General features: G+C 50.7%; 1 protein-coding gene across 1 annotated transcript; it reads left to right on the top strand.

Annotated features, from left to right (window-relative positions):
* Positions 1–10,772: 10,772 nt before the first annotated feature.
* Positions 10,773–11,906, top strand: LOC109740084 (uncharacterized). The gene has a single exon (XM_020299117.3). The coding sequence runs from the start codon at positions 10,911–10,913 to the stop codon at positions 11,610–11,612; it is 702 nt and encodes a 233-aa protein (XP_020154706.1). The 5' UTR covers positions 10,773–10,910; the 3' UTR covers positions 11,613–11,906.
* The last annotated feature ends 368 nt before the right edge of the window (positions 11,907–12,274 follow it).

Genomic DNA, 12,274 nt, shown 5'->3' with positions numbered 1-12,274 from the left:
CCAAAACCGTGACGAGAGATATAGTAGTAGAGAGCGTCATATTCCCCGTCAGATCGTCGTTCTAGTATCGGTGGCTGCCAGAGCCCGCTACAACTGGAGTAATACTACTACGTACTATGTAGATAAGCTAAACAGCGCACTACAACGGGAGGGGGAAAAGGCAAAGGGAGCTGGTTTGGGTAAAGCGCAAAAGATCAGTGTTTGCGGATTGGCTTTTGTCTGTGTAGTTTGCTTTGATTGTAGATGCTTTTCCCCCAAAAGCGGGACGCCATGATGGAAAGCACCACGCCACTTGCATTCGAGCGCACCAAACCAACTACCGCACGCACGTCTAATTTGGCCAAATCAGCGTTCAATGTTGCATATAAAATATATTATATTTTTGCTTTGGATAAGGTTGATAGGACGGATCAGATATATTTATCGACATCCACATGAAATCTGACGTGACAGTGTGATTAGCTACTGTCGTTTTTTTTCTTTGCGAAAAGATTTGCTACTGTCGTTTTTTTTTCTTTGCGAAAAGATTTGCTAGTGTCGTTGATTTTGCGCTGCATGCATGGAGAGTCGTGTATACACCGTCCGTGCTCGAATAAAACAATGTAAAGTTTAACATACGAAAAAGATCAACATCTACAAATCCAAATTATTGATTCTATGAAAGTATATTTTATTTATTTCTAAGGATATTTTTTCGCAAAAAAAAGGTATTTATAAGGATACTAGTTTCGTATTGTAGTTGTTGGTAAAAAAAATCAACAAACGAAGTCAAGGTTTTCATTGTTTGACTTGAACAAAATTTATAGGTTTTCTTGTCGAGCACAGAGGGGGTACTATATTGTGAATGCTATTGCCTGACAATCACGGAAAACACATCGGTCATTTTCAAACGAGATGAAATTTCCCTTTTTTGGGAAGTCAACACCTCATCAAACTTTCTATTTTTGTAACTTCAAAAAAATAGAAGTTTAAACTGTCGAGAAATTCTAATTATTAAAAATTTCAAACTTTCAAAACTATGAAGCTTTAGTTAATTTCCAACTTTTAGAATATATCGGCATGAAAAATATATAAAAAAAGATTTTCTAATTACCCAAAAATCAAAAATTCCATGGGAGATGGGAGGATTATAACAACTCTAGCAAAGTCGTCATATTGGGAGGCTCCATATCGCATATGGATTTGAAAACCGCCGAGGCAAATCGCACAGAGTCATTATAATGCCGCATCCATATATTTCCCTGCAAATAGGACCCACCAATCATTGGGTCATAGGTTCTACCCAAATGATACTTCTTCAATGTACCTATAATTTTTATATGTGTCGTGCCGATTGTTATTTAAGTTTGCAATGTTTTCAAACTATATCGAGGGACTAGCCTATTAATTCAGTGCTCAGTGTAAGTTTCTGTTTTCCACTGTTTTTAGAATTTCAGAAAATTGCCACAGAAAATGTCCCCAGAAAATCAGAACAAATAGGAGGAAGGTTTTTGTGTTGGAAGAGGATCAAGCAACCAAGGCACAGCCCCAGGTGGGCTCCACGGGCCCTAGGCTCCCACCTTATAGGGGCGCCTAGCCTGGTGGGCACCCCCTTCCAAGTGGCTCCGGTGTCCGATGGTCTTTATATACTGGAAAACACTACCCCAATTTATCGAGCATTTTTCTGTTGCCACCACTTCATCTTCCGAGGTGATCTTTGTTTTCATCCCTGATTGGTACTCTGTCGGAGAGGGAATTCATCTCCATCTTCATCGACATTGATCCTTGTGCTCCAAGATGAGTTGTGAGTAGTCCACATCTAGACTACAGGTATCGTGGTAGTTGCCAAGATGTGACCTCTTCACTTCCATGTTCAATACAATAGCCATATGAGTTGCCCTAAATGATTATGGTTGATCTGATGTATTCTTTAGCTGTGGTCTGGATCATGTGATAACTTATTTCTTTATGTTCAGATATATGAATGCCTTTATGTTTGATCTATAGATGTATATTTCTCTGATAGGAACCAGGTCCTACCAGGACGGCTTCTCAGATTATAGGGGTGGAAGGAGGGTTGGCGCGGCCAATGGCGCTGGGGCGCCGTGATCGCGGGAGAGAGGGAGGGCGCAGGTGCGGCTAGGGTTAGGTTTCCCGGTTCCTTAAAGAAGCCGAGCAAATATGATTGCTTCTGCTTAACTTCAAAACGAGTCTTTAGATGAGTTTATATAATCCTCGTAATACGATAATTGGGCTAAGCCCCTAAAACGGTAAGATAACTTGGGCCAGGCCCCTAACTGCCTGCGCCATTGGGCCTCCTCCAGCAATACTGTAGGCCGGTCATAACATCTCTCCCCGCCTGCGCAAACAGCTCGTCCTCGAGCTGGAAGTCCGGAAAGTTCTTGCGAAACTCGTCGAGGAGCTCCCAAGTGGCGTCCTCCTCCGGAAGGCCCTGTTAGTGGATCAACAAGCGCCAAACACTGTGACTCTGCTGGGCCTTCAACACCTTCGCTAGACCGGGAAGTAGACGGCCCTCGGAGGTCGGAGGGAGATCCGGCGTGGCCGCCGGTGGCTTGCCGTGGAAAGGCTTCAACAAGCTCACATGGAAGACGTCATGGATGCGAGCGACAGATGGCAGCTGAAGGCGGTAGGCGACGTTGCCGATGCGCTCAAGCACCGGAAACGGCCCCGCATAGCGGGGACCCAGCTTGCGCTTAGCGCGCGGGTCTAGTGACTGCATAGTGCGGTGGAGTAGACGCAGGCACACCCAGTCTCCCACGGCATACTCCGCCTTGCGGTGGTGTGCGTCATAGTACTTCTTGGACAACTGCTGGGCGGAGAAGACGCTGGCGCACCTCGGCCAGGATCTTATCCCGTCTGCGGAGAAGCTCGGCTGCCGCCTCAGTCCGGGCCATCTCAGACTGAAACGGCGGGATGGGTGGTGGAGGGCGACCATAGACCACCTCGAAGGGTATGGCACGCAGGGCGGAGTGGTAGGAGGTGTTGTAGCAGTACTCCGCCCAAGAGAGCCAGTCCACCCAGGAACGTGGCCCATCACCTGTAACACAACGTAAGTACATAGCAATCACCTTGTTGACCACCTCGGACTGGCCGTCCGTCTGGGGGTGGAATGTCGTACTGAGGTGCGGCTGCATGCCCGCCATCCGGAAAAGATCGCGCCTGACATGGCCAGTGAACACCGGATCACGGTTGCTGATGATCGAAGAGGGGAACCCGTGGAGGCGAACGATGCTGTCGAAGAAGGCCCACGCAACGGAGGTGGCGGTGTAGGGATGGCCGAGTGCGATGAAGTGTGCATACTTGGAGAAGCGGTCGACCACCGTAAGGATGATGGACTTGCCGCCCACCTTAGGAAGGCCCTCGATGAAGTCCATGGAGATGTCGGCCCAGATCTGAGATGGCACCTCAAGGGGTTGTAACAGTCCCGCCGGCTGCAGTGTCTCCATCTTGTTGCGCTGGCACGTCACACAAGACCGCACCCAGTCTCGTACTAGCGCGCGGTCGCCGGAGATGTAGAAATCTGCCCGGAGACGGTGGAGGGTCTGCTGCACACCCTCGTGGCCGGTCGAGTGAGCTAGCAACAGGGCCTGGTGGCGTAGGTCGCCGTGATCTGGCACAAAGAGCCGGCACCCGTGCAAAAGCAAGTCGTCGTCTAGGCGCCATGGTTCCTCCAGGTCGCCGTCTACGAGGCGCTGACGGAGGAGTTGTGCGTGTAGGGCGCTCATGGTGGCACGGCGGATGTCGTCGATGAAGGCAAAGGAGGGCCCCGAGCGGATGCAGAGCACCGTCCCCGCGGTGTCGACGGCGTTCGAGTCGGGGTCGGCGTCACGGCGGGACAGCGCGTCCGCCACGGTGTTGAGGCGACTCGGGCGGTACTCGACGGTGCAGTCGAAGCCGAACAGCTTGCTGATCCACTAATGTTGCGGCACGGTGGAGAGGCACTGGTCCAACAAGAACTTGAGGCTATAGTGATCCGTGCGAACACGGAACGGTTGCCCCCATAGATATGGCCGCCAGTAGCGCACAACCTGTACCAAGCCGATGAGCTCCCTATCATAGGCCGCGAGCTTGTGATGACGTGCGGCAAAAGGCTTGCTGAAGAAGGCGAGCAACCCGTCGCCCTGATGAAGGACGGCGCCAAACCCCACGCCCGAGGCGTCGCGGTCCACCATGAATAGCTTGTCGAAGTCGGGCATCTGGAGGACCGGCCCCATAGTGAGAGCCTGCTTGAGGGTCTGAAATGCCTCGTTCGCCTCAGTATCCCAGGAGAAGGCGTCGCGGCGCAACAGGCGTGCGAGCGGAGCCGCGGTGAGGCCGAACTCCCGGATGAACTTCCGGTAGTAGCCCGCGAGGCCCAGGAAACTGCGGAGGGCCCGCGGCGAGTGCGGCGTCGACCAAGCCGCAACAGCCGCCACCTTGTCGGCATCCATAGCGACATCGTCCGCCGAGATGACGTGGTCGAGGTAGGCAACCGATGTCGTGCCGAATGACCACTTCGAGCGCTTGAGGTGCAGATGGTGCACTCGAAGCTCGTTGAAGATGATGGCCACGTGCTGGAGGTGCTCCGCCCATGATGAGCTGTAGATAAGAATATCATCAAAGAGAACGAGCACAAACCGGCGCAAGTAGGGGCGGAGGACATCGTTCATCATAGCCTGAAATGTCGCCGGGGCATTGGAGAGGCCAAAAGGCATCACCAAAAACTCAAAGTGGCCATGGTGAGTGCGAAAGGCCATCTTCTTGACATCATCCGGATGCATTCGCACCTGGTGATATCCCGAACGGAGGTCGAGCTTGGTGAAGAAACGCGCCCCGTGTAGCTCGTCCAAGAGCTCATCGACGACCGGAATGGGAAATTTGTCCTCGAGCGACTTGGCGTTAAGAGCACGATAGTCGATGCAGAAGCGCAACATGTCGTCCGCCTTGTGAACAAGGAGAACTGGTGCCGAAAATGGCGAGGTCGAGATCCGGATGATGCGCAGGGCCAGCATGACCGTGCACTGCCGCTCCAGCTCGTCCTTCTACGGCTGGGGGTAGCGGTATGGACGGACCGCCATGGGAGCTGTGCCAGGGAGCAAGTGAATGGGGTGGTCGTAGACTCGGGCTGGCGGAAGGCCATGGGGCTCGTCGAAGAGGTCGTTGTGCTGCTGCAAGGGACGAGGCAATAGGGGCTGCTCGGGCTCGGCGGCGACGCCATCAGCTGTGGATGGGGCGCCGCTGATGAAGGGCCACCCACGCCCTCCCATCGGGCGCGGCGTCCGAGGCGCCAGAAGACCATCATCATAGCGTCAAAGTCCCAGAGGATGGGACCCAGGGTCCGCAAAAAGTCGACGCCAAGGATGAAGTCAAAGTAGCCCAAGTCAATGCCGACGCATGTGATGGCGAAGTGCTCGTCGCCGGCAATGATGGGAACATGTCGTGCAATCCCCTGACAGTGGAGGTGATCACCGTTAGCCACGGTAACCCTGAGTTGCTCCCCGCCTGGAGCGCCAAGCGACGCATGGTCGACGCTGGCAGGAAGTTATGGGTGGAGCCCATATCCAGCAGTGCCAGGAGGCGCTCGCCGTCGATCATCACCGGCAATAGCATAGTCTTCTCCGCTCATATACCTGCTAGGGCATGGAGGGAGACCACGAGGGCGGTCGCCGGAGCGGGTGCCAGCGCTACCTCCGCGGCGACTGGGACGGGCAGATCGCCGAGCCCGTCGGCGGCGGTGTCCTCCTCGATGTAATCCGCAGCCTTGAAGTAAAAGAGCTGCGGACAGGCATGGCCTGGCACATAGGTCTCGCCGCAGTTGTAGCACAGGCCCTGGCGACGGCGCTTGAGCTGCTCGGCTAGGGTGAGCCGACGGAAAGGGCGTGGCGCCGCCGGGGGGTTGGGAGCCGCGGCGGCCTGGGCAGGATGCCCCGGCGTTGGTGGTGTCTGTGGCGGCCGGCCGGACGGGCAGGCGCCTCGGGATGGTGACACCTACTGGATGGCCATCGCGCGGCGCTCGAAGGCACGGGCATAGTACATGGCCGTCTGGAGGTCTTGTGGGCCCCGCATCTCCATGTTCACGCGGATATGATCCGGCAGATCGCCAACGAAGAGCTCGGCCTGCTGGCGAGCCGTTACGCCGGGGCATGGCACGCCAGGGCCTGGAAGCGGTCGGTGAAGTCCTGCACCGTAGAGGTGAAGGGTAGGCGCCCAAGCTCCGCCAGCCACTCCCACATATCGGCGGCCCGAAGCGCAAGAGGCAAAGCTCGTGGAAGCGCTCCCACGGGGGCATGCTGCCCTCGTCCTGCTCGAGGGCGTAATACCACGTCTGGGCGACGCCTCGTAGATGATAAGAAGTGATCAAGGTGCGGTCGGACGCGAGCGTGTGTTGCCCTCTAAAAAATGAGTCGCACTGATTGAGCCAGTTCAGGGGGTCCACGGTGCCGTCGTAGGTGGCGAACTCAAGCTTGGAGAAGCGTGGCGGCGCCTGGCCGTGGATGACGGAGGGGTACACCTCATCGGTGCGGAGCAGCGAGGACGGCGGCGCTGCGTAGCTGGGCATCGAGGGCCCGCCAAAAGGGATGGTCGGGGCCGGCGCCAGCGAAGACAGAACGTGCGGCTGGCCAGAGCCATTGTGTAGACCGGTGCGGAGGACCCGGCCAGCCATGCCGTCAGCGGAGACGGCGATGGGGGAAACCGAACCTGGTGGATGGGTACCCCAGCCGCCGTCGTCGGAAGGGTCAGCCCCGAGGTTGCCGGTGGTGGTGGCGGCAGCTGCAGCTGCTGCGACAGCGGTAGGCTGGGGACGACGGAGGGCGCCGGGGGTGGCGGCTGCCACGTGAGCTGGGGCGGCCCGGTGATCGCGGCGACGGGAGCGGCCGGCTGCGGCCCATAGAGCCCGACGAGGAAGAGGTGGATGCCCTGGACCGCCTGAGTGAGGTCGCGGAGCGCCGCCGACATCTCCTCCGGGGTGAGGACGGCGGAGGAGATCGGCCCGGTCAGGGACGGCGTACCGGCCGCGGTAGTCATCGGCGATGAAGAGGCGATTGGCAGCGGGAGGGAGGCGGTCGGCGAGGGCGCGGACATGATCGAGCCTGAGACACCTGATACCAGATTGATAGGAACCAGGTCTCTACCAGGACGACTTCTCAGATTATAGGGGTGGAAGGAGGGTTGGCGCGGCGGGAGGCGCGGCCGACGGCGCTGGGGCACCGTGATCGCGGGAGAGAGGGAGGGCACAGGTGCAGCTAGGGTTAGGTTTCCCGGCTCCTTAAGAAAGCCGAGCAAATATGATTGCTTCTGCTTAACTTCAAAACAAGTCTTTACATGAGTTTATATAATCCTCGTAATACGATAATTAGGCTGAGCGCCTAAAACGATAAAATAACTTGGACCAGGCCCCTATCTGCTGCGCCATTGGGCCTCCTCCGGCTATACTGTAGGCCGGTCATAACATTCTCTCCAATTGCTTGTTTATTCTTGACCATTCTAGTAATCTGTAGTGGGAGTGGTTTGCATTAGTTGGGTTCAATCTTGCAAGTAATCTACTGCAGCGATATTTAGCGGAAAAGGTTTGTACTCCCTCCATTCCATAATATAGTATGCCCATATTTTTCGAGATTCAACTTTGACCTTAAATTAGACCAATAATATATAAATCATTTTACTGAAAATTATACTTTTGAAAACTTCTTTCGAATACGAATTCAAAGGTATATGTAATGCTCCCGCCGCATTCGCCCATGTTGGTTAAATTTATGGTTAAAGTTAAATCTCAAAAAGCGTAGACGCACTACATTATGAAATGAAGGGAGTATTGAAGTGTTGCCACAAAAGGTAAATGTTTATTAGTTGATTCATTCGTATCCCATAAATAATAGTATAACATCTTGCTTAAAGCAACTACTAGTGTTTACACTCAAAGTCCAGATTGTGCATACGGATCAAGATCTATGGACGGGCTACATAGCTACTTGATGCAAAGGTATCTTGGTCAATAGTATTTGGACGTACTACCTATATATGATCAACACATTCATATGTTAGGCATGCGCATGAAAATTTTTTTGTGCACTTTTTCACATGATTATTTCACTTACCACACTTTTATGTATTGGAGAGTTACCCTTGGTGAAACTATGTATCTCCATCTAGTTTTTGGCATCAGAATCACGTTCCGACAACTTATACATGCACTTTTATTCTCAGATTTATTTCATACCGAAAATATATAATATTATCCGGCACATTATCCTTTAACTGCCTTGTGGAACTAGCAAGACTAGGAAGGTTGACACCTTTGTTTGAACTCTTGGGAACACAAGCAAATTGTTATTTGTGTGTTAGAAGTTATCCCTATTTGCATAGTACCCTTACCTCCACAGATTGATAGCATAGTTTCTTACTAGCTGTCAGGCTATATAACTAGGAATTAGGACTCATGCGGATAACAGAAGTTCAAATAACACGCACGCATGGACGTTTTGTTACTAGAATTAAGAGCTGTGTAATTATAATTAAGAGTAATTATGATTAATTAAAACATTAGGATGATAATGCCCTTGGGCTGAATATGACTTAATTCTTTTAGGACATTTATGACCGACTTAAACATGGTTCATATCATTTCAACCGTTGGATCACCCATATAATACAAATCCTAATCAGTAGCTCTTCTAAATTTTCGATCAAGGACGGTCATGTGTGGCACGCCCATTCACAAGTAACTCTGAAGGTTTTTTTGTTCCAAAGATATTACTCCCTTCGACCTAAATTAATTGGCGCAACCTTTATACAATGTATACAGAGGATAATGTATAGAGGCTACGTCAATTAATTCGGATCAGATGAAGTGTTTTTTTTACATCTAGCAGTTTTTGTACGTTCTTAGGCTACTCTTAGTGGGGAGTATCATATGCTAGTAACATGCGTATGATACTAGTGTATGATACAACCTCCATAGTGCATAGTATCATAAAGAGCGTTGCTACACGTACGACAATATTTGTATGATTTCTGTACAAAGTAGCAGGGCCACCGTTGATCAACGCTGGCTCAAGGTGGGTTCACGGTGGATTGCACTATCGTACCAAATCGGACGAGCTTTCATCGTATGTAAGGCAATTCCGTATCATAAACTAGTATCATAGATAATCATATTTATTGCCATACATGACACAAAGTAGCATAACATTTAACATGATACGGTATCTACCTATGTTACTCTAACATTCTCTCTCTTCTTTAATTATGTGCCACATAAGCATGTTTGCTAGTCCCAAATGCATGTTACCACTTATGTTACCCCACAATGGCCAGCCTTAGCAAGGTAACCAGCTGTACACAACTGTGATTCTCGATATAAGAAAAGGTAGCACCAGTCTTTGGAAAGACATGGTCATGTCCTCGAGCTCCGAGCTGATCCATGACCATGCTTTAGGCAAAGCTAGAAAATCAAGAATACAAGCAAGCAAGTAGGAAAAGGAAAAGAGAACGGACGAATTCCTCACTTGCTCCCTAAGCAATTTAAGCTTTAGCTTTTGCTAAACACGGGAGCACGAAACCGGCGCTACGTATCTTGTCTTTTGACCAAGATCCATGACAGTACGTCAATCGTGTATACACCTTGTGTGCTGATTGAGTTTGCACAAGTTTATAACTGGTTGCATTGGGTAGATACCTTGTGTACGTATCGTGTTCCTGTGGCCAGTTTGCGATCATTGCCAATAACAGCTGTACCGGTAAAAGGATTGGGAAGACAGAAAGGCCAGTATTGCATCTCCTTCCTCTCTCGGACCAATTCGGAATGTTTGGAATTTTACTTGTCGGTGGATTTTTCTGTCAAATTTAAATTTGTAATTTGCCTAACTGGAAGGATTTTAATAGGATTCTAGTACGATTTGAGAATGAGACAGGATTTTCTGCACCCGGGTGCCCCTACACCCTCTACGAACAGTATATTCAAAATAAATTCAAAAAAATCAAAAAAATGAAACTTTGGGACATCGTACATGATGAAACTTTTGATGATCTCGCAAAATTTTAGCTAAAAATAACGTTCGAAGAGCATTCAAATAAAAAAGCAAAATCATTGCTCAAAGTTTATGTAATTTTTTTAACACTGATTTTTTTTGTGAGGGCTCCACGAAGGTTATTTGTCGCTGAAACTTTGCAGGAACATCAAACCTTTGATAATATTTGATCCCTGAAAGTTTCAGATTTTTTTGACAATTTTCATTTTTCTATGAATTTACTGTTCATGAGGGTGTAGGGGCACCCAGGAGCTGTTAGACATTTCTCTTTGGGAATGAGATTTATCATTCAATAGTTTGGACTAGACACATGCATTTACCTTCAATATTTCTTCAATATTTTTTAGTCAATTTACCATCTAATGAGACTCCGAAAGCTCGAAAGGGAAAACATGTATCATGACAAAATAAGTGCATCGACAAACATGTCAATTTGTTTGTATCCAGTAGAAAATAGTACTCTCTCCATTTATATTATTATAAGATGTTTTGAATATATCAATGTGGACTACATACGGACTGAAATGAGTGAACAAATACACTAAAACGTACTCCTATCTACTTGCATAAAAAGGTAAGAATATCTTATAATAATGAACAAAGAATACATCACAACGATGATGGATATTTCGTACTAAAAACAACAACAAAAGTTAACATGAAATTTGTTCTTATGCATATTCAAAAGTTTCTATGAAGAAGTGTTTATGTGGGTCCCTTGAAGTTGAAGCTTTTCTTTCGCCTATAAACCTCCTCTCCTCCCGCTGCCTGCTCACTCCATCAGCCCCTAGATAAGCTCATCCCTTAAGCTAATCACTCTCACACTCTTCTTCCATAATCTGTCAGGTGTGTCTTTTTATTTCCATTGTATCGTCGCATCCACACCCTTTGTAGGATAAGTTGATGGATCTCGCGACGACGCCCGCGCGGCGGCCCATGGAGCCTGCGCTGGCGCGGCGGCTGTGGCACGTTGTGCTCGCCGTGTGCCACATGCTGCGCCGCGGACTCTGCCGCAAGCGGCTCATGATGGACCTGCACCTCCTCCTCGGCCGCGGCAAGCTCGCCGGTCGCGCGCTTCGCGGCCTCCTAGCCCAACCCGCCACGGCCCATGGCCATGGCCACCGCATCTCCTCCTCCTCCACTTCCGCCATGGCGTCGTTCTACGGGCACCACGCGCGGGCGGTGGAGTTCAGCTGCACCACCACGCCGTCGTACCCGCAGTACTACGGGCTCTTCCCCTTTAAGAGCCGCGGCGGGCGTAGCGGAGGCGGTCGGGGCACCGCCCGCGACGACTACGGAGGCCTGGATGCCGCTGCGGTGGCGCGGGCGTTCGAGATGATGAGCGCCGACGTGGAGTCCGGAAGAGCCACGCCGGCGGTGGCAGGGATGGCGACGGCGACGCCATCACCGATGGTGGCATGGATCCTGGGACGCAGCCCTGCTGGTGTCCGGCGGCTGCGCGTCACCGACTCGCCGTTCCCGGTCGTGCCGGAGGACGGCAACAGCGGCAGCAACGAGCGCGTGGACGCCGAGGCCGACGACTTCATCAAGAGGTTTTACGAGCAGCTACGGATGCAGCACTCGATCGCCATCCCGGAGTGCTAGATAGCTGCGGGTCGTAGGTGTAACTTGATCCTCCCGGATGCTCGTCGGCGGCGTTGTGACCGGCTAGCACATCCGCGCCGTGTGTTACGCCTTACGGGTGCGTGTTGCCTGGATCGTGTGGTACTGGACTACTGGACTACTGCCTGCACCTGCATGCGTGCATCGACGTCGACGGCCGGTGGAGATGCCGTGCCGAGGCATGTCGAACGAACTCTATTCCTGCTTTAGCATAGAAGATTGGGAGTGTTTCATGTCTACTACTACTATTTCACGGAGTAATCATTGCCCTTTAAACTTTTTTTAACACAGTACAATCATAAATACTCATATATACACATGCATTCACCCATATAAACACATCACATATACCTTACCTTTATGAATACCTTCGAAATACTGAGACAACATCACATCTTTTTTTCTGAAAGATCCTGTATTCACTGGCATTTCATTGATTTGGCAGAAGAGTAACCACAAAGACGAAGAGTGGTGATCAAGTGATAATGTGATCAAAGGAACAAAAAAAAAAGAAAAAGACAAAGAAAAAGATAAGGAAGCTCTCTTTCACAAACTCGCGCGATTTCTCACGTCAAATCCCCAAAAGGGGTAGCTTTGCATTTTGCACCGGCTATCTGCCATTGCTTCATGTCTCTTCTGTTTGC

This window comes from Aegilops tauschii, chromosome 1, assembly GCF_002575655.3.
Source record: "Aegilops tauschii subsp. strangulata cultivar AL8/78 chromosome 1, Aet v6.0, whole genome shotgun sequence".
In the NCBI taxonomy this organism is placed as follows: Eukaryota; Viridiplantae; Streptophyta; class Magnoliopsida; order Poales; family Poaceae; genus Aegilops; species Aegilops tauschii.
Note: the sequence above shows the minus strand (reverse complement) of the source record. Positions and strands in the feature narration are given on the sequence as shown.

Excerpts from the sequence above, each read along its gene's own strand:
- LOC109740084 (XM_020299117.3), top strand. The coding sequence starts at position 10,911 with ATGGATCTCGCGACGACGCCCGCGCGGCGGCCCATGGAGCCTGCGCTG.